Genomic DNA, 23177 nt, shown 5'->3' with positions numbered 1-23177 from the left:
CCTCCTCATATATACTGACAATCTTTGTTGTTCCCTCTCAGTCCTGATGCAGGGTATTATGCCTTTTACCCCCACAGATGCTGCTTGACTCCCTGAGTTGTTCCGGATTTCAGCCTCATGTTTTGATATTTAAAAAAAAACCCTAGAGCCACAAGAGCGAGACAGTAAAAGTAGCGGCAAACTCTTTTCACCCTCCCCCAACTGGGCAGATCACCGATTGCAATCCGCCAATAGGGACATGCAGAAGGGAGTCAATCATGGCAGCGGAAGGACAATGCTCAGTGAATGACTTCATGTCCTAACTTGTAAACTGGTCAGTTTTTTAGTGCGAGATTTCAACTTCTTATTTAACTTCGAAATATCCAATTTAAGTACTAATCTATTGCAAATCGTAACTGAAGCCATTACTTGGAGACGGTCTCTGAGTCGGCGAAGGACAATGAGTTTGTCTTGTGTTTGATTTTCTCTCGGAAATCCAGGGGTCTTCATTGAAAGTTTTGTGAGTACTGTAGGCAGCATTGTTGGCTTTTCTCGATGACCTTGCATTCGATTGCAAAGCAAAACTTTCGTGAAAAAGAAGTAGGAACAGTTTGCGACCGCGTTGGCAAATTTGAATGGCTAAATAAACTAGCCCGCGCCTGCGAGAAAAGGTTGTTGGTTGATTTTCTTAATGGTGTCTGTGTGCGAGTGTGAGAAACAACGCTTTCAATATACAGGTATATTCATAGAAGCCTTTGTGATGCACATGTGTGCATTTGTTTTAGCGGGGTCTTCAGTGGAGATTTTGGCCCTTTTTGGAGGCTGATGAAATGATTACTTAATGCTGCCACGTTTAGCGTTTATTTAACCTACATCGAAGATCTCATAGTTTTCAAAACCAAGTAGATATTTACAGTTTCAGTCCAATTGGCAAGAGACGAAGCGAATGTTCTTTCTCTACACCTCCTAAACAATTAAAACTTAATTTAACTGTTTAAACCTTTGTGATTAATGTTGGGTGTGGGAGGAACACGAGGCCTTTCTCTCGGGTAATGATTCAGAAATCGGTCATTCCGGTTATGAAGCTTAGGGATTTTAGTTTAAGAATCATCCGCTAGGAATTGATGTGACATTGTTCTGCGTCTCAGAAGCGGACCATTTAGCCCTTCTGCTCTATACTATTGTTTCTACTGCAAAATAGCTTTCCTATCCCTCATCTTTCCTACCATTGCCACATCCCCATACTTCCACTCCCCTTTTTGCATTTATCTAGACTCCCCAGAATTAGGCCATTCGGTCTATCGAGCTTGCTCCGCCGTTTGACTGACTGATCCCTCTCAACCCCATTCTCCCGTCTTGCATCTCTGCTGCTTACCTCAACCACTTTCTGTGGGACCGAGTGCCACATTCTTGTATTGCAAACAAAGGCAAAGGCAATTAAAGCTACTGGTTTTTGTCCCATTGGTACTGATGTGGGATGCAAGTAATCTGGTTTCTTGAGTTAATGTTTTTCATTGATAATTGCTCTTTGAGTCTGTCGCAATCTCAAATATCAGCAATGCTTTGGAAGGCTATGGTGGTGCATGTTATATACCTCAAAGGTTGTTGCTGGTTTACTTCACTGTAGAGCTCTAGAATAATTGGCAGAAGGAGGGGGGAGCAGGAAGGCAGGCCAGAGAGACTGGTCTTGGTATGAGGTTCAGGTTGGTGAGTAACCAGTGGAATGGAGAGTGGCTGGTGGGTCTGGATTGGAGGATTAATGAGAGAATTGAATTGACTTTATTCCTTATATCTTCACATTACATCCCCGTCTAAATGTGCAATATATTGTATAGTATGTACAACAGGTCAGTCAACATAGAAATATAGTTGTATCAGTGTGAATTAATAAGTCTGATGTCCTGGTGGAAGAAGCTGTCCTGGAGCCTGTTGGTCCTGGCTTTTATGCTGCGGTACCATTTCTCAGATGGTAGCAGATGGAACAGTTTGTGGTTGGGGTGACTCGGGTCCCCAAATGATCCTTCGGGCCCTTTTTACACAGCTGTCTTTGTAAATGTCCTGAATAGTGGGAAGTTCACAACTACAGATGCACTGGGCTGTCCATACCACGCTCTGCAGAGTCCTGTGATTGAGGGAAGTACAGTTCCCATGCCAGGCAGTGATGCAGCCAGTCAGGATGCTCTCAATCGTGCCCCTGTAGAAAGTTCTTAGGATTTGGGGGCCCATACCAAACTTCCTCAACTGTCTGAGGTGAAACAGGTGCTGTTGTGCTTTTTTCACCACACAGCCAGTATGTACAGAGCACGTGAGGTCCTTGGTGATGTGGATGCCAAGAAACTTAAAGCTGTTCACCCTCTCAACCCCAGATCCATTGATGTCAATAGGGGTTAGCCTGTCTCCATTCCTCCTGTAATCCACAACCAGGGAAGGAAGTGATATAATTTCCAAGATAATGGGACTGTTTGCAGTCAATTGGCTGGAGGTGAATGTTGGATCAGAACTATTTGGGGCCATGTGAAAGCAGCAGAAGGGTAAATGTGTCACTGAGTGGAGACTGTTGTGAAAGAAGCAGGAGTTAGCTTTTCTCAGGGGCCATTTGTCAGTGGGAAGGGATTTTATAAAATGTGGAGCAAAATGGTTTAGAGCAGGGGTTTCCAAACTTTTTTATTCCAAGGACCTCTACTATTAACGGAGGGGTCCGTGGACCCCAGGTTGGGAACCCCTGGTTTAGAGCATGTCAGTTTTGGGAAGTTGGAGTTGTGGAAAATAAGACTGAAGGTGATGAAGAGAGTGAGGAGCTGTGATGTTAAAATCACCAAAACATCAGTGTCACTGCAAATAAGACAGAGGAGCAGATTGAAGCTATTTGGTCCATCAGGTCTGCTCCACCATTCCATTGTAGCTGATTTATTATCCCTCTCAATCCCATTCTCCCTCCTTCTGCTCATAACCTTTGACACCTCACTAATCAAGAACCTAGCAATCTCTGCTTTAAATATACTCAATGAATTGACCTCCACAGCTGTCTGTGGTAATGAATTCCACAGATTCACCACCCTCTGGCTAAAGAAATTCCTCCTCACCTCCATTCTAAAGGGACGTCCTTCTATTGAGGCTGTGCTCTGGTCCTAGACTTACCCCATATAGGAAACATCCTCTCCACATCCACTCTACCTTGGCCTTTCACTATTCAATAAGTTTCAATGAGATTCCCCCCCCACTGCCCCATTCTTCTAAACTCCAGTGAGTACAGGCCCAGAGCCTCCAAAAGCTCCTCATATGTTGAAGATTCAAGATTGTTTAATGTCATTTCCAGTACACTAGTGCAAAGGAGAATTAAATGATTGTTACTCTGGATCCAATGCAGAACCAAAAACAAAAACAAAAACACTGGGCATCTGTACATAAGGTGATTCTGGCTGGAAATAATAAAGTAATGATGGTGAGGTAGTGGGTGGAGGTGTTGATCAGCCTTGTTGCTTGGGAAAAGTAACTGTTTTTGAGTCTGGTCGTCCTGGTGTGGATGCTACGCAGCCCCCTGGTGGGAGCAGGATCCTTTCTGGTATTGCTGGTCTTTTTCTGGCACACTTCTGTATGCATGTCCTTGATGGCAGGTAGGCAGGTGTCAGTGATGATGCGTAAGGCTGTTTTGACTACCCATTGTAAAGTCTGCTGCAGTGCAGTTTTTGTATCATGTAGTGATGCAGCATGTTAGGAAGCTGTATAATCCTGCTCTCTTCAGCCTTCCCAGAAAGTAGAGGCATTGGTGAACTTTCCTCATTGTGTATAGTGTGTTCTGGGACCATGAGAGGTTGTGCAACATGTGCACTCCCAGGAGTTTGAAACTGCTCCCAGTTTCCACTGCTGTTTTGCCGACGTAAAGAAGGGTGTGAGTGGTGCAAGTTCTCCTGAAGTAACCCTTTCATTCCTGGGATGATTCTTGTGAACCTCCTCTGGATCTGCAATGCCAGCAGGACCTTTCTTAGATAAGGAGCCAAAACTGCTTACAATACTCCAATTGCAGTCTGACCAGTGCCTCATAAAGCCTTAGCATTACATCCTTGCTTTTAAATTCTAGTCCTCTCAAAATGAATGCTAACATTGCATTTGCCTTCCTCAACACTGACTCAGCCTGCAAGTTGGCCTTTAGGGAATCCTGCACAAGGATTCCCGAGTCCCTCTGAACCTCCCATTTCTGAATTTGCTCCCTGTTTAGAAACTAGTCTACACCTTTATTCCTTCTATCAAAGTGATAGCCATACACTTCTGTACACTGTATTCCATCTGCCACTTTTCCTAATCTGTCCAAGTCCTTCTGCAGACTCCCTGCTTCCTCAACCTTACCTGCCCCTCTACCTAGCTTTGTATCATCTGCAAACTTGACCAACAAGCCATCAATTCCATCATTTCAGTCATTGATGTATAACATGAAAAGTGATTCCCAACACTGACCCCTGTGAGCACCACCAGTCACTGGCAGCCAAACAGAAAAGGATCCCTTTATTCCCACACTTTTCCTCCTGCCAGTCAGCCAATCTTCAAAACATGCTGGTATCTTTCCTGTAATATCATGGACTCTTATCTTGTTTAGCAGCCTCATATGTGGCACCTTGTCAAAGGCCTTCTGAAAATCCAAATATACAATATCCACTGACTCTCCATTGTTTATCCTGCTTGTTATTTCCTCAAAGAATTCCAACAGATCTGTCAGGCAAGATTTCCTGTTAAAAGAAACCATGCTGACTTTGGCCTATTTTATCATGTGCCTCCAAGTACCCAGAAACCTCATCCTTAATAAATGAATAGTTGTTCCTCACTCTGACTCATAAGGCCATTGCCTCAACCTCTAATACTGCCTATTCTGTCTCTTGTTGCTGAAGCCTTCTTTCATGCCTTTGTCATTCTTGGACTTGACTAGTCCAACCAACCTCCCTGTGCTAAACATGAGGTCAACTCAAACAATCATTGGTTAAAAATTTACAGTACTGAAATTGGCACCCTGTTTCCAAATAGTGGAGGGAGGTATGAGAGAGAGAGATATGACATGGGGAATTGTTTTTATTTCATTGCACCCTGATGTATATGACAATAATCTAATTTGAATTTTTAATCATTATTCTGCTCTTGCTCAATAGTTTTCCCCGTTTTCTTAAGCTATATTCACCAATGCGTTACAGTACGCAAGGAACCATTGTAAAAAGCTTCCCAGCATTTTCGTGTAAGGTAGATTCAAATATTGATTGAAATTCCTTTGACTTCTAACAAATTGCTTCAAACTGACTGAAATGAACAAGTGATATAAAATGGCTGACCTGATAACAAAAACTAACTGCTTAACAATGGGATAATGAGCAATCAACAACAGCTGTGAACCCACAAGTAAGCGGTGAGATCTAGTCATCAGATACACACCAGGGAAGACATAACACTCCTCGGCTGGTATCTGTAAAAGATACCACCAACTGTACTCATAGCTTTCATGAAAAAAACATTAAACATATTAGAATCAATGCTCCTGATCAGTCGAATAGCACAGTCAAATACTAAAGAATATTAAGACCATCAACCAGATTCAAAATACAGGAGTAAAATTCTGTCCTTCAAGCAGGATCACTAACCCAAACTTTGAAATAAGTCAATTAGATTGTATCAAGTATACAACAGAGTCCAAAAGAAATCTAGAATCTGTACAAACTCAAAATATTGACTTAGGTTTTACAGATTTGTAACCAGAGTTCACATTTCAATCATTTTCTGACAGTCTTATTTTTCCATTCATGCTATTCTTTTTTTCCCTAAGTAACTTCAGGACATTTCTTGAGCATGTGTGTAGGTGAAGGAAAGTGGCTGCTTGCTTGCATAAGGTTGTTAGGGAGGCGTTGTTGGGGGCTAAGGAAGGGTAGTGGTGCCACCCAGCTGTTTTGAGTTGTCTTGATGGAACCTGCTACCCATCACCCTTAGGAAAGTCACGTCATCCAGTGAAGGAGCTAGTTTGTAGACATCCATGTATGGACAAAGACAGATTCACCCATGCTTAATGTGTTGCTTGTCAAACCTCTTTGTTGCGAGGTCAAGGCAGGAGAGATGGGAAGCTGGCAGGACTGGCCAAAGCTCTCCTTCATGTGGCAGGAGGTTATGAGACTGGGGTGTTCATTTTCTCGAATGCTAGTTCTAAAGACGTCCTTGGGTGAATGTTTGTGTGCACTCCCTTGGCATTCTCCTACTATGACCCAACCCAGTGCTGACCTCTGTGCAAAGGGTGAATTTGGGGGCTCAGTACCTTACGTATGTCTATGATGTCTCCTAGCAGGAGTAGGATCTCGGCTTCTAGCTGGATAGGGACTTGAAGGTGGTGAGTTGCTGCTTCCGGAATGGGGATTTTCTTCCTGTTGTCCAGAAGTTTGTCGCACTCAGTGAGCATGGGGAGAGCTAAATGAGTCTTTTCATCGACAGATTCGACAGCAAAGCCTTTTGCTCTTCGCGCAGCTGTTTCTGTGACACACCTACACATGTCTTAAGTGAGGCATCCACCATCGGTTATGTTGAAGGCTTTGAAGAAAGATGATTTGGCTAGAGATCTGATCATTTAAGACAACGTATGTCCTCATCCTATTCTCACAGTGGCCTTCTGGCTAAAGACAGATCCTTGAGCATGACGTACTAGTGGAGTTGTCCCCACAGACCTCAGTATAGGAAAAGGTGGCAACTAGAGAGGAATGGGGATACATCTCCCTCCCTGCCATGCTGTAAGGAGGTACTTGTGTTGTTCTCCACAGACCAGGGAGGTGGCCAACATGAAGAGCTGCAATGTGTTTGTTGGTGTTGCATTCAAAGCATTACAGTCTCTCGCCCGGTGGCTGGTTGAAGAACAGCAGTGGAAACATATGGAGTGCTCTTTGAGGAAGGCCCTTCGCTCCTAGAGATTTGTCCCTGAAGCCTCTGCACCGGATTGAGTGTGGCTTCTGATGTAGAGGGCACTGTTTGTTAGTATCTTCCTTTTGGACAGCGTTGGCCACCTCAGTTTTGTGCACCATGACAGGACCTCTAACAGGTTTCTCTGATTTAAGTGGCGCTGAGCTGGAGGTGGTCATGATAAAGTTGGGGTTGTTCCTCATTTTGGCTTCATCTTGGATGAAACTAAAAAAGAAGGAAAGTGGTGGGAAGCTGACTCCATTTTCCAGTTTGTATCTGGTTCCTTGTGACATCCATTTCTACTGTAGACTAAAGGGGAGCTTCTACAAGATGGGATGAATTCCTCGTGCAGTGTCTAGGTATGTAGCCTTCAAGTTTTGACTGCCTCCAACTCCAGTAGCAGGTCTCCTAGCTCTTGCAGACATTGGGGCTCCCTGCTAGATATTTTAGGGAAGGACTTGAGTTTGTTGAAGAGAATGGTCTCCATTGCCTCTGTGGATCAGTAGCATTCTTCCAACCTTTGCCAGACTAAACTGAGAGCAGCACTGGGGTGTTTGATGCGGACTGACGCTTAATCTGCTTGCATGCTCAGCAGACTTGGGTCCAAACCACTTTACCAACAGGTCGAGTTCTTCACTCAGCTTGAGCTTGAGGTCTTCAGTGGCATTGGAGAAAATGGACTTAGAATCCCAGTAGTTTTCTGGCTTATCGTCAAATTTGGCAAGTCTGGCCGTCAGCTGGTCACAATGGGCTAGGAATCTTGCAAGATCTGACACAGCGTGATTAGGTTGGGTTCATTGGGGCTGCAGTGCAGCCTTGAGCATGTGAGGGAGGTGGTCTTTGTTCTGTCCCATTTGGGTAAAAGGTGTCGAGTTGCGGGGTGTTATTCCGTGGAAGAAGAGCCCCCTTTTAGTCTTGATTGGCTGGCCTGAGTCTTCAGTGTCTGTTGGTAGGTGGATATAATCATAAGCAGACTGGTCCCTAACATACTTCTTGGTCCCCTCTGCTGAATGACATGGTGAGTGTGACATCATCATTGTCAGCTAGCTGCTCCATGCCCCCCTCAAAGACTTTGGTCTCGGCTAAAGCCGCATCTTTTTCATGCTGAAGGGCCTCAAATGAAGCTTCCAGGAGGGTCTCCTCTACTTGTAATTCAGCCTGTTTTACTTTAACATCAATTTCTCCTTTTGCAAATGACACTTTGACTAGTGCTGCCTTGGCCCTTGCACGGGCTTCTAGTGCTGCCATACTTGCTGCAAATCTGCTAGACTATCTAGTTGAATCACCATTGAGAGTGTCCTTTTAATATTCTGCCCTCCCTCAAGAGTTTTCCCCATTTTCTCAAGCTAGACAGATAACTCCAGTCCCGGTGTAGCTGTAGTTGAAGGCAGGTTTATTATTCACCAATGTGTTACCGTACGCAAGGAGCCGGTGTAAAAAGACAGTATTCTTGGTGTTCTAACGAAAGGTAGTTTCAAATATTGATTGAAATTCCTTCAACTTCGAACAAAGTGCTTCAAACTGACTGAAATGAACAAGTGATAAAAAATGGCCGACCTGATAACAAAAGCTAACTGCTTAACAATGGGATAATGAGCAATCAACAACAGGTGTGAACCCACAAGTAACCGGTGAGATCTCATCATTAGATACGCACCAGGGAAGACATAGCAATCATCGTGTGAGAAAGGATAATGTAAGGTACGTGGGGTGAGAGAATAAGTGGTGTCTTCTGGGTAATGAATGAGCCTGTACCTGACTACAGCTCTGACTTTTGTGATAACTTTGTACACGATGCAACAAGAATGAGTTTGTGAGGCAAGAATTGATGGTGCCTCAGAGTGTAATTTTGCCACAAAAGCCAAAATGCCCACAGGCTTCATTTCCTGATTGTGGGTGAGCTTGGCATTCATGATACATGACAAGTAGTTAGCATTTGGAAATTCTCTGTTAGTGAAGTTGCATCAATTTCAAGGAATCTGGGACACATTCAAAAGTAAAAAAAAAAGTTGTCCTGCCCAGTGCAAAGCCTGCCTTCCTGTACTGTGGTGCGGGTGGATATTGAGGTTATGTGTTTTTGTTCACAGGTTTCTTTGAAACTGATAAATGCTTCTATGTAATTGATTGGGTTCCTGCTCATTTAAACCTCAAATTCTCTCTCCTTCCCACTGTGCTTACTTTCAACAGCATTTGAAATGGAAAGCTCAGCTGTTCTGTTCTGTGGATTAATCCCATCGAGTACTTTCGAGGGGATCGAGGACGGTGTTGTTAGTGAGTGCGGTTAATTTTTTTTCTTTGGTCTCTTTTTGAGAAGCAGCTCAGAAGAGTTGGAATCTCTCTAGAACTCTGGACACTGCCAGGCCCAAGCTGTTGCCAGATCAGCAGTTCAAGGTGTAGCAGGAGTTAAGTAAACCAGACCTTAAAGGGGTAGCTGGGTAGTAGGCATGAACCTCTGTCAAAATAAAAGACAAACCTGGAAATGCTCAGCACTGTGGACCGCATTTGAAAGAGAGAAGTGAGTAATGTTTTTCATCAGAACTGCCTCCTCCACTTCCCCCTCCCTGCCTCTCCCCTCCTGCATCTTGCCCCTTCCCCCTCCTATGCCTTCTCCCTGTCTGTGCATCCCCTCTTTCCCCCTGCCTGTGCCTTGTCCACACACTCCTGTCTTTTCTGGTAGCAGTGCTGTTTTATTTTCTCGCACGTGCTCACTGGAGTGCAGACAGGGTGTAGCCATCACATCCTGAAAACAGAACGTCCCTCTGCTCCGCTTCCTCTGACAGCATGGAGCTGCCTTGGCGCTCGCTCTCCAGTGTGGAATTCCACTTGTTCTGGGTGATTGCCGTGGGCTCTCCAGCATGACTGAACCCATGTTCTGCAGACCTGTGCGTGTGATCCCCTCCAAGCTACCAGATGTCGGAGCTTTAACCGGTGCCGTGTTCCCCCTCCTTCCCTGGTTGTAAGCGTTTTGTGTGTTTAATGTGGCAGTGACAGCTGGTGTGTGCCTGCCTGTCTGCTCCTAGCACTTGGACTCTCAGCAAGGTGCATGCAAGCTCTTAAACTGAGCTGATCTTGAGGACTAACCTATATGGGTCTGCAGTGGCATTGCAAGTGATTGAAAGCCCGGAGAAATCATTGCATTTGAACAGTGCTGTTTATTCTTCACTTGAGCCTGTTTCCCCCAACTATCACTGCATCATCTTCTTCCCCTCTCCTTCATGCATTTATGTAGCTTCCCCTGAAATGCGTCCCTGCTGTTCATCTCAAATACTCCCTGTGTAAACGTGTCCTACACTCCTCCACTCTGAATTCCTGATATTTCTTAGTCTTGTACTGCTGACCCAAATTCTCCAGCTCCCCTGAGCCCATTGAAAGTCTTCATGAGTTTAAGGGTTCTGACAGCGGCAGCTTCTACATTCACAGACTCTTATTAGAGGTATTATTAGACAAAATACAACACCCACTGATGCCAGAAGATATTAGGGAGTTGACCAGCTGCCTGTTCAAAGGGAGCAGTTTGAAGGGAAGTGACTTAAAGGAGCATTGTGAGAGCTGGGATGTTTCAGAAGGAAATTCCAGAGCTTAGGGCCCAGTTGCTGATGGAAGTTGGGACCAGAGTTGGAGGAAGGCAGAAATCCTTGGATCTGGGTGAGGTTACAGAGACTGGGTAGAGGGATAGGGGCGGAGGTAAGTTTAAGGCAAAGGGGGGATTTGAATAGAAGGATGAGAAATTTGTAGTTGACCAGTTTCCTTCAGGAGAAGGAATTTATTTGCCAAGTTTGATAAAAGTTCTTTGAGGATGGATTTTTTTTAAAAAAAAGTGGATGTGTGTTTACATTTCCAGAAGCCACTTGATAAGGTGTCACATGAAAAAGTTACTACACAAGAGATATGGTGTTGGACCAGTATGTTGGCAAATTTGGGGATTAGCTAATTAACAGAAAACAGGATGAATGGGATGTTTTAAAATTGCCTTTCAGTAACAAGCAAGGTGCCGCATAGATCATTGCTGCGGCCTCAACTATTCTGTATTAACTTAGTGGCCATTTTATTAGGTACAGGGATGGAACCCAGCATGGCCACTTTCTGCTGTAGCCCATCCACTCCAAGGTTTGATGTGTAGAGCATTCAGAGATGCTCTTACACCGCTGTTGTAACACATGGTTATTTGAGCTACTGTCCCTTTCCTGTCAGCTTCAACCACTCTGGCCATTCTCCTGGGCTCTCTCATTAACAAGGCACTTTCACCCACAGAACTGCTGCTCACTGGATGGTTTCTGTTTCTCGCACCATTCTCTGTAAACTCTAGAGACTGCTGGCCTATTTTTCCTGGATGTTCACACACTTAATCCACTGCATCCGGCACCAACATTCGGTCAAAGTCACTTAGATCACATTTCTTCCCCATTCTGATGTTTGGTCTGAACAACAACTGAACCTCTTCTGTCTTTTAATGGCAGTTGGCAGTCCAATTTAAAGGTGCATTACTACCACCAACTGGATTGTGCTGTCCTTGTATCTTCCAAACATAAAACTGAATCCAGTGTCACTAAATGCTTCAAGAACTTCTCGCACTTTAAAGTAGTGCTGAACAGAGGGCGTCCTGTAATTCCTCGCCAGCCCGAGAACAGCAGCAATGATTGGAGTACTCCCTCCCCCTCTCTCGCCTACAGAACTCCCAGACCACTCCCAGTTCCAATGTAAAGCCTACAGTTACAGTGCACATGAGTGTTGCTCTCTAAAGTAGCACCTGGACTCCAAAGTCTTTTCATGATTAAGAAAATTGGGGGATTCATAGGGACAACAATATTCCAGCACTGATTGACTATCACTGAGTTACTGACTAGGCCATTTGCTGCACTTAATCAAGATAATCCAAGTGAAGAGGCTAAACAATGTCAGGAAAAAGCTCCAAGTGAATACCCTGATGTGTTGGAAGCCAGCTGTAGTCAAAAACCCTTCTCTGCCACTTTAAACAAGAAGACATCACTGTCTCCTTGGTGTCCATTTCAAACCAGCCAACAGGGTCATTTTCAGTTACTGCAGCTCTCCCGTCAACTAAACCTCTTGGCCATATCTGCATGTTTTATGCATTGAGTTGCTGCCCTGTGATTGACCGATTAGATATTTGCATTAATGATCTGGTATGCCAATTAGAGTGGACACTGAGTGTATATTAATGAGTTGAATCAGGGTCTAATTGTTCTCTTGCCACATTTACTGCTGCTACCCACCTATATTTGCATCAAGTTTGAGGTGAGCTTGCAAAGGGATATACAATAGATAGGTTAAGAAAGGATTTGGGAAGTGGAATATACACATAGGGAAATATGAAGTTATTTGCTTTAGAAGGGAAAATTGAAAAAGAGAAGTGTTGTTTGCATGGAGTGAGGCTACACAATGTTGTGACACTGTGTGTGTGAAACACTAAGTTGGAAAGGCTAATAGAATATTGGTTTTTACTGCAAGGACTGTAAGTGTAAAAATGGATCTTGTCTTGACACGTTGATTGTTTATTCCTTTTCACAGATGCTGACTGACTTGCTGAGTTCCTCCAGCAGTTTGTATATATAAAAGTGGAGGAGTTTTGATGTTACTTTACAGGGTGCTAATGAGAATACACCCAGCTGCAGTTGTAGTCTCTGATTAAAGAATTGTGTGTTTGCGTGGAGAAGGTTCACTAGGTTGATTTTCTGGCAAGAAGGAAGATTGTATAGGCTGAGCTGATGGTTATTGGAGTTGAGGCAAAAGAGAGGTAATCTCATTTGAGTTGGGGGGTGGGGCTTGACAGTGTGGATGCTCAATGGGGAATCTAGAACTGGGAGTGGGACGTAAATACAGAGTAGGCAGTTGTCCATTTAAGATGAAGGTGAGGAATTTATTTTCCAAGGGTGATGACTCATTAGAGTTCTATGCGGAGGTGTAGTGATTGAATCCATTCTGACAGACACTTGGACAACTTGGGAGTTGAGGGGTATGAGGGCAGAGCAACGGTAGTGATCAATGGGACTTAATTGAGCTGGAGGTCTGTAACTAGTGAAGTTCCGCAGGGATCTGTGCTGGGACCCCTGCTGTTTGTGATGTATATAAATGACCGGGATGAAAATGTAGATGGGTAGGTTAGTAAATTTGCAGATGATACCAAGATTGGCGGAGTTGTGGATGGTGTAGAAGACTGGCAAAGAATACAGCGTGATATAGATCAGTTTGCAGATGTGGGCAGAGAAATGGCAGATGGAGTTTAACCCAGATAAATGTGAGGTGTTTCATTTGGAGTCCAAGTTCATAGCCCCTTGAAAGTGGCTACTCAGCTGGGCCAAAAGGCCTGTTCCTGTGCTGTACTGTACTGTTCTGTCTCCCATCCGTGCACTGAGTTAGTCTGAGACTGTCTCACAAGGAGGGTAACGGCTGATCTGTTGCTTACTGGGACTCTGGAGGATGAAGGTTGTACTTTTTGAAATACAGTGGGGTCTTAACTTCCTGGTTTTGCTTAACGTTTGCTTAGCACTAGCTCAGAATACATGTTCAGCCATTTTGGAGGAATGTATGCTTTGGGTGACACAGCTGGGAGTGACCAATCCCAACTTCCAGCATTGTGTGGAATTTGCACACTCTCCCTGTGACTTTTTTTTCCCCCCTGAGTGCTCTGGTTTCCTCCTACATCACAAAGACCAGATGTATGTTAATTAGCTACTGTAAATTGCTCCTAGTGTAAGTGTGGGCAGCAGGAGAATTTGGTGGAGTTGATGATTTGGGAGGGAGAATGGGTGGAGAAGAATGAGGCCGATGGGATTGCTCAAAGCTGGCATCAGCTTGACGGGCCCAGTGGCTAACTCCAGTGTTCTGTGGAAAAATATGAGAAATAAGACAGTTATAACAGTCAGAAGAGCTTCTGAAAATATTCACCAGTTTTTGAGGGAAGGGGTGGAAGTAAAAGAAGAGAATTACATGGATTGCTAGGGTCTCATTGCCTGAGGCAGTGTGCTGTGGATAGCAGCAGACAGAACTGTTGCTATGGTAATAGCATCGGCAAACAACCTTTAAACCCATTTTCCCCAAAACAAACCCCTAATATGTAGTGTATTTAGTCTACTTATGAGATGTAGTCATTCCTGTATTCTGGATTCTGTTCTGAATTGCATTCTTCCCGTTTGAGGCTGTTTTAGGGAAAAATGTGTCTGGAGTCACATAGTTCAGCATTTCATTTTCTTTATTTTTTCTTACTAAAACTGGTGAACTCCCAATGCTTTTTTTGTGACACAAATTTTCCAACACAACATTTATACAGCAACACACTGCATTTTGCTGTCTGAATATTCTAGCATTTGAAATGTGGAAATTTTTCTAAGACTGCTGACTTATCAGTTCGTTAAAGAGAGATTTGTTTTGTTTGTCATATGGCTTGTTTGCAAATTATTACAGAAGTCAAAAGTTGCTGCATTTGCCTAAAGTTTTTTTTATGACAGAAAACACATTTTTGATGAACAACCACTCAAGAATGGCCTTGAGCTGAAGCAGAAGTACTGTAAAAATTGAGGTCTGACAAACAGGCCAGATGTGGCAGATGTCCTTCCCCGAAGCACGTGTGCTTGGGTTTTATACAAGGCTAGAAGCAGGAGTAGGCCACATGGCCCCTTGTGCCTGTTCTACCATTCAATGGGATTGCTGTGAATCTTTCTCAGTAACCTTTTGTGCTTGCTTTTAGTGATGCTAACTTTTTAATTTCAGGTCACTTGACTTTAAATTACTTGGTTGCCAGGGCATCAGTTGAGCTACATTCCAGGCCATTGAATGATATTCTAGTCTTTGTCCTGAAGAACTGTTTTTATCTCTCCACAGATGCTGCCTGACCTGTTGATTGTTTCCAGTATTTTCAGTTTTTATTTAAAACCTCAAGCAGATGTAGTTTTTTTAAAAATTTGATCAATAATTTAACCACTGCTACTTTGTGGTGTTACGAGAAGGAAAGCTTTGCAGATGGGGAATGAGACTATTTTGTATTTGAGTGTTCTGACCAATCTCGTGTGATCGTCTAGTACAAAATTTGTGTGTAAGCACCGTTCCTGAGCTTCCAGTTATGCCCTCCTGCTGACAATTGCTCCCACTCACCTTTAAAATGGGTAGCTGTAAGATCTTTTACATTTGCCTCAGATGGCAGAGGGAGACAACAGCTAAATGTGCCGTGAATGCTGCTCGTCTTGCAGCCTGGCACTCCCTTGGTGCCGACCCTTCTGTGGTATACACTGCTCCCTTGGTGGTTATTTGAAGCCTCAGCCGAGATTTCTCTGGTGGACTCGTCAGAATGTGAATTTGGGAGCTTCTGAGGGAGGTGATAGCGCAGGCCCCCGAGCCTCTGAACTGCAGGAGGGAGAGCTGGCCGACACTTGGGCATTAAGAACGAGAAAATATGCTAGGAAATCTGGCCTTCCTTTGTACAACTTGGCCATTGCATTTGCTGAGAGAATTGACTGAGAGCTGTTAACATCCTTTACAATGTGAAGCATGTTGGGACATGGAGGACGGGAGAAGTGCCAATGGAAAACTTTTATTTTCTTTGTTGCTTTCTTTCTCTGTGTCCCTCCCTTCCTTTGACTCTTTCCAGAGATGGGATTTTTTTTGTTTCTGTTCATTGTTTTCTACATTACAGTAGAGGCTATGCTGCAGAAATGGGTTTGAAGCTCCCAGGGGATAGGTGCTGGGCAAACATAGTTATAGAGCACTATAGCACAGATACAGGCCATTTGCCCCATCTAGTCTGTGCCAAAATGTTATTCTGCCTAGTCCCATTGACCTGCACCTGGACTACAGCCCTCCATAACCTTCCCATCCATGTACTTATCCAAATTTCTCTCTAATGTTGAAATCAAACCTACATCCTCCAATTCCGCTGGTAGCTCATTCTACATCACCACCCTCTGAGTGACGAGGTTCCCCGTAAACATTTCACCTTCAAATTCTGAACCTGTGACCTCTCGTTCCAGCCTCACCCAACCTCAGTAGAAAAAGCATTTCCCCTATATATACCCCTCATAATTTTGTATACCTCTTATCAAATCTCCCCTCATTCTCCTGTGCTGTTGTCCTAACCTATTCAACCTTTTCCTTTGACTCTTCCAATTCCTGGCAACATCTTTGTAAATTTTCTCTGTACTCTTCCAATCTTATTTACATCTCAAATTAGGCCTCACCAACATCTTGAACATAACATCCCATCTCCTGTACTCAATATACTGTGTCTTTGTTCGTTCAGCAGGGCAGTACCATGTGCTAGTACAGTCAGTCCTCCTTATCCAGAGTTCCGCATGTGCGAATTCTACCAACCGCGACTCGGGAAAACGCGGAAGTTCTCTCTCCAGCACTCATTTGCGCATTGTTCGTCTCGCGTCTCGTTCATTCGCTACTTTGGTTCTGTGAAAAAGTGGCTCCTAAAAAGCAATTACGTGGTCAAAGCAATTCCTCGAAGGCTAAGAGTAGATCTTTTGAAAAGTGGCATGTCGCATTCTGAAGTGGGCCGTAAGGTCGGTCAGAACGAATCGAGCATTCGCACGATAAAGCAGAAAGAGGCTGAAATTCATGGAAGTGTTAGTGCTAGGGATGGCTGGCTGGCTGTGTAAAGTGCTACAGCCTCAAGAACTTAAAGATCACAGGAGAATCGGCATTGGATGATGCCGAGGCGGTATCAGCATTTCCAGAAGAGCTACGATGGTTGCGTCTGTACCGAACATGTACAGACTTTTTTTCTTGTCATTATTCCCTAAACAATACAGTATAACAACTATTTACATAGCATTTACATTGTATTAGGTATTATAAGTCAACAGAACAGAAACACTGCGGGCGGCGGGTTCTGTGCTGCCCTGGGTCCTAAAGTCCACCCGCAAGGAGGCAGGTTAAATAAGGGACTTGAGCATCCGTGTTTTTTAGTATCCACGGGGTGGGGCCGGGGGGAGAGTCTTGGAACCAATCCCTCACGGATAAGGAGGGCTGACTGTATCAGTTGCAGCTGTGTATGTCAGCATTGATACACTGTTGGTGTGACAGAGGGAGTCAGTGGGACCACCCTGGTACTGAGTTTGAAAGTTGTGTCCGTTCTCAGGATGTGGGGGTTGCTGGCATGGCCGGCATTTAACATCCATTTCTATTTGCCCTTTCAAGATTGCACCCAAGGTGGTGATGGTGGCTCCAGACAACAGTTGTTAGAAGGGAGATTTTACTTTATATTATTCAGAGATATAGCATCGTAAGAGGCCCTTCTGGTCCATCCAGTTATACCCATGTGATCAATTAACCTGCAAACTTGTACATCTTGGCAGATGGAATAGTGTTTGGAAATGTATGGTAATGCATTTTGGTAAAGGGAACAATAATGTGGATTGTTACCTAAATGGGGATGGAAATTCTAACATCTGTAGCGCAGAGGGACTTGGGAGTCCTCGTGCAAGACTCCCAGAAGGTTAATTTACAGGTTGAGTCTGTGGTAAAGAAGGCAAATGCAATGTTGGCTTTCATTTCAAGAGGAATAGAGTATAAAAACAAGGAGATAATGCTGAGCCTTTATAACACACTAGTCAGGCCTCACTTGGAATATTGCCAACAGTTTTGGGCCCTTATCTCAGAAAGGATGTATTGTCACTGGAGAGAGTCCAGAGGAAGTTCACGAGGATGATTCTGGGAATGAAGGGATTAACATATGAGGAATGTTTAGCAGCTTTGTGCCTGTATTCACTGGAATTTAGAAGAATGCGGGGGGATCTCTTTGAAAGGTCTAGATAAAGTGGATGTGAAGAGGATGTTTCCTATTGTGGGATGTTTCCTATTGTGGGAATGTCCAGAACTAGAGGGGCAATCCTTTAAGCACAGAGGTAAGGAGGAATTTTTTTAAGCCAGAACAGTGAATCTGTGGAATGCTCTGCCACAGACAGCAGTGGAGGCCAAGCCCATGGGTATATTCAAGATGGAAGTTGATAGTTTTCTGATCAGTCATGGCATCAAAGGTTACGGCAAGAAGGCAGGTGTATGGTGTTGAGTGGGATCCAGTAGCAGCTGTGATGGAATGGTGGAGCAATGTTGATGGGCTGAATGGCCTAATTCTGCTCCTATGTCTTGTGATCTTTGGAATGTGGGAGGAAAGTTGAGCACCCGGAGGAAACGCATGAGGCCATGGACAGAACGTCCAAATTCCTTACAGACAATGGCAAAATTGAACTCTGGTCTCTGTTGCTGTCATAGTGTTACGCCACCCCAAGCTCTGGGGTTTGTGTGCAGCAATGTTTACATGATGTATTTGTGAGTGTGACTTGGAGAGGAAAGTCAAGCTAGTGTCATTCCCTTCTGCAAGCAGCCTTGCAGAAATAAAAAGCCGCCTAGCCCACTCAGTCTGTGCCGACCATCAACTCCTCACCCACGCTCTGGGGACAGCTTCCAGCAGCCGATCAATGCACTGGGCCTGCATGCTGGTGGGCCATGGGAGGGAACCGGAGCAGCTGAGGGAAGCCCACCCAGTCACATGGGGAGTGTGTGTGAAGTTTGCCCTGAGTGGGCCAGAAGTTGGAATTGAACCTGGGTCTCTGGCACTGTGAGATAGCAGCTTTATCAGCTGCACCACAGTGCTGCCTCCTTCCAAGTGTTAATGGATTTGGGAAGTGCAGTTGAAGCTGCAAGCTCTGCGGTAAAATGTGTGACCCTTGGTGTTTTGGCCCAGACATGAGTGGGTATTTTGTGCCCTTCTTCGGCGAAGGGCTGCTGGAGGTAAAGAGGAAGACCAAGAGGTGGCTGATTGCACTTTTCCTGTTGAATTCCTTCCAGGTGCCAGTCAGCAGGTTGGAGGTTGTCAGGGGCTGCGAGATGGAGCAGAGTCCTGTGACTCAGTATGAGCCTGTGGCAGAGATTGGAGGAGGGGCCTACGGCACTGTCTACAAGGCCCGAGACCTGCGGAGTGGCAAGTTTGTAGCTCTGAAAAATGTGAGAGTGCACAGAGATGAAGAAGGCCTCCCCGCCTCCACCGTCAGGGAGGTGGCACTGCTGAAGCGGCTTGAGCAGTTTGACCACCCCAATATTGTCAGGTAATTCTGGGGGGCGCGGGTTTGCTGCTCGTGTGCTAGTTTGGTGGGGGAATGTGGGGGATCCTATTGGGGAGACTGTGCTGCACTGGTTTTTTTCTCCATTTGAAATCATTTCATTTGGTTGTGCATTTTCTTTTAAGTGTTTCCTGCTCTGAGCTTGCAGCACCTTCACCATACAGGACAAAACCAGCTCAGCACCACCTTTGAGCAACCAGGGTGGGTGGTAAATGCTGTCCTTGCTAGTGGAGACATTTCACGGCACCACAGTCACTTGTCATTCAGTCTCCACTCTGTCACAAACATTCTGTTTGTGCACTCCATGTTCCTCACCCCCTCTCTGCAACTTAATTTTGAACTTTTCCCAGTTCGTTGACCTGAAACACTACAGCTAAGGTCCTTCAGCCCATGATAATGTGCCGATCTTTTAACCTACTCTAAGGTCAACCTAGCCCTTCCCCCATAGCCCTGCGTTTTTCTATCATCCATGTGCCTATCTAAGAGTCTTTTAAATGTCCCCAATGTATCTGCCTCGACCACCATCCCTTCACAGTGGATTCCATGCACCCACAACACACTGCATAAGAATCCCCTCCAACCCCCCCATACTTTCCTCTTTATTACCTTAAAATTATGCCCTGTCGTATTAGCCATTTCATTCCTGGGGAGAACGGCTTTTGCTGTCCACTCTGTCTATGCCTCTTACCTTGTACACCTCTAAGTCACCTGTTATCCTCCTTCGCTCCAAAGAGAAAAGCCTGAGCTCACTCAACCTATCCTCATAACACATGCTTTCTTACCCAGCCAGCAACCTGGTAAGTCTTTGCCAGCAGGGACATGGTGGGCCGAAGGGCATGCTTTTATATGATGTGACTCAATGACCCTGGGTCTTGTGCAGCCACGGTGATCTGCCTGTGTGTGCATTGCTGCAGGTTGTTCGATGTGTGTGCCACCATGAGAGCTGATCGAGAAACCAAGGTCACCCTGGTGTTTGAGCATGTTGACCAGGATTTGAAAACCTACCTGGAAAAGGCCCCGGCGCCTGGACTGCCACCGGAAACGATAAAGGTAATGGACAGGGTGGTTGCTGGGGTTCCTCCTATTGTTCTGCTGCTGCACGCTAATTCTTGAGTGGAAAAGAGGGTGATGTTTGTGATCCGCCGCTTTAGCCCACCCTCCCTCAGTAAATTCCTCTGCCATTTTTTGATTGGGGTGGGGATTCCATTGACGGTGAAACCAGCTGTTGAGGTGCCTGCATGCGTCTTCGGTGTTCAGGCTTTGGGCTGGACTTCTGCTGGAAAGGGCTGGCTTGCTGTGGAGCATGTGGCTTGCTGTGGAGCATCTGATGCCCTGTTGGAGCAAACTCCCTGCAATGGCACACTGTTAATGGGTCAGTGTTGAGGGAGCACCACAATATTATTCTTGTAATTTCTTGGGATGATGCTTTAATCTGGGTGTAACATGAGTGACATGGGCTCATTGGGCCAGAAGAGATTGTTACTATGCTGTACTATATCTTTCTTCAAAAAAAAACAACTGTGTCTAGGTTTGGTGTAGAAGGTCCTCTGAGCTTTTCCCATTGAATTAGGTCCGATAGTCATAGAACACCACAGCACAGAAACGGGACCTTCAGCCCATCTAGTCCATGCTGAACCATTAATCAGCCTAATTCCATTGATGTGCACCCAGACCATAGTCCTCCGTGTTCCTCCCATCCATGTATCTATCCAAATTTCTTTTAAATGATGAAATCAAAGCTGTATCCAGGGCAGCTGGATGGTAGCTCGTTCCACACTCTCACCACCCTCTGAGGGGAAAATGTTCCCCTCTCATGTTCTCCTTAAATATTCCACATCTCACCATTCACCTGTGACCTCTAGTTCTAGTCTCACCCAACCGCAATGGAAAAAGCCTGATTGCATTTACCCTATCTACACCCCTCATAATTTTGTACACCTCTGTCAAATCTCCCCTCAATCCTCTAAATTCCAGGGAATAAAGTCCTAACCTATTTGACGCTTATAACTCAGGTCAAGTCCTGGCAACATCCTTGTAAATTTTCTTGGCACTCCTTTAATCTTGATAACATGTTTAATGGAGGTAGGTGATCAAAACTGCAGAAAGTACTCCAAATTGGGCCTCACCAGCATCTTAAGCAATTTCAACATAACATCCCAACTCCTGTACTCATACATGATTGATGAAGGCCAACGTGCCAAATGCTCTCTTACACCTCTGTGTACCTGTGACACCACTTTTAATGAATTATGGACCTGTATTCCCATGTCTTTGTTCTACTGTATTCCTTAGTGCCCTACTGTTCACTGCAAGTCCTACCTTGGTTTATCCTCCTAAAGTGCAACACCTCACACTTGTCTGCATTGAAGTCCATTTTTCCAGCTGGTCCAGTTCCCTCTGCAAGCTCTGATAGCCTTCCTCACTGTCCACCACACCCCTAATCTTGGTGTCATCTGCAGATTTGCTGATCCAGTTCACCACATTATCACTCCATTAGGCATAGGCCTCCCGTTAGAGAGGCAACCATCCGCTACCACTCCCTGGCTCCTTCAGCTTGTCTGCTCGAGCAAGCTCATCTTTCCTTTTCGTCCTCCTGATTTCCTCCTTGTGCTCTCTTGTGTTTCTTGTACTCCTCAGGTATCTCATTTGTTCCTGCCTGCGTATACCTGCTTTTCTTAACCTGGTCTTCAATGTCTCTCGAAAACCAAGGCTCCATAAATCTGTTGTCCTTGCCTTTTATTGTTAATGAACATACAAACTCTGTACTCTCAAAATTTCCCTTTTTGAAGGCCTCCCACTTACCAAGGACACCTTTGCCAGAAAACAAACTGTCCCAATTCATACATGCCAGATCCTTTCTGATACCATCAAAATTGGTCTTTCTCTAATTTAAAATATCAACCAGAGGACCAGACCTATCCTTTCCCACAATTATATTGCATCTAGTGACCATAATGCCATTAGTTTTAAAGTGTCCCCCTACACAAACATCTGTCACCTGCCCTGTCTCATTCCCTAATACCAGATCAAGTATCACACTCTCTAGTTGGGACTTCTATGTACTGATTAAGGAAACTTCTCTGAACATATTTCTCAAACTCTTTCCTATCCAGTTTTTATACTATAGGAGTCCCAGTCAATATGTGGAAAGTTAAAATCACCTATCGCAACCTTGTGTTTCCGCTCTTCTAAATCTTGTGGACTGTTGGGTGGTTTGTAATATAACCCCGTTAATGTTTCTTATTCCTCAACCTACCTGTAAAGCTTCACTAGATGCCCTGACTGAGCACTGTCGTGACACTTTCCCTGACTAGTAACACCACCCCACTCCTTTAATCCCTTCCGCTCTGTCACGTCTAAAGCAACAGGACCCCAGAATATTGAGCTGCCGGTCCTGACCCTCCTGTATCCAAGTCTCAGTAATAGTAATAATGTCTTAATTCCATGTGCTGATCCATGTTCTAAGCTCATCTGCCTTTCCTACAATACTCCTTGCATTGAAATACATACAGCTCAGAACATTAGTCCCAGCATGCTCAACTTTTTGATTCCTGACTTGTATGTAAGCTTAACAACAACTGTCCCCACAACCTCTCCACTGTCTGTTCTGGTGCTGTGGTTCCCATCCCCCTGCAACTCTAGTTTAAACCACAACCCCTCCCCCTTCCACCATGCCCCGTGTGCAGCACTAGAACTTCCTGCTAGGATATTAGCCCCCCTCCAGTTTAGGTACAAACTGTCCCTTCTGTACAGGTCCCAACTTCCCTGGAAAAGAACCCAATGATCCAAAAATCTGAAGCCCTCCCTCCTGCACCATCTCCTTCATCACGTGTTAAACTGTATGATCTTCCTATTTCTGGCCTCACTAGCAAATGGCACAGGTAGGAATCCTGAGATTACAATCTCTGGAGGTCCTGTCCTTTAATTTTGCACCTAACTCCCTGAACTCACTTTGTAAGACCTTCCTACCCATGTCATCGGTACTGACGTAAGCAACCTCTGGCTACTTCCTCTCCCACTTGAGAGACTTGATCTGGGATGTCCCAGAACGAGGCATTTGGGAATCTCGTTCTCCTTCACAGATCCTCCTTTCTGCTCCACTAACTGGTGAAACCCCTATCACTACAGCTTGCCTCTTCTCACCCCTTTTCTTCTGAGCCACAGAGCCAGACTCAGTGCCTGAGACCTCGTTGTGGCTTCTCCCTGGAAGGT

At 44.9% G+C, this 23177-nt stretch overlaps 1 protein-coding gene across 11 annotated transcripts in view; it reads left to right on the top strand.

Moving 5' to 3' along the window:
- Positions 1-226: 226 nt before the first annotated feature.
- cdk4 (cyclin dependent kinase 4) overlaps positions 227-23177 on the top strand; it is a 66104-nt gene continuing 43153 nt past the window's right edge. For 7 of the 11 annotated variants that reach the window (XR_011883890.1, XM_072249406.1, XM_072249405.1 and 4 more), the window contains exons 1-3: positions 320-499; positions 18694-18950; positions 19880-20015. Coding sequence is in view for 10 of the 11 variants with exons in the window: in XM_072249406.1 (XP_072105507.1) it covers positions 18733-18950; positions 19880-20015 (354 nt within the window). In the remaining variant the exon portion in view is untranslated. The other 4 variants (XM_072249400.1, XM_072249403.1, XM_072249402.1 and 1 more) reach the window with 4 other exon arrangements.

Source organism: Mobula birostris, chromosome X, assembly GCF_030028105.1.
Source record: "Mobula birostris isolate sMobBir1 chromosome X, sMobBir1.hap1, whole genome shotgun sequence".
NCBI lineage: Eukaryota > Metazoa > Chordata > Chondrichthyes > Myliobatiformes > Myliobatidae > Mobula > Mobula birostris.
This window is presented reverse-complemented; position numbering and strand designations above follow the sequence as displayed.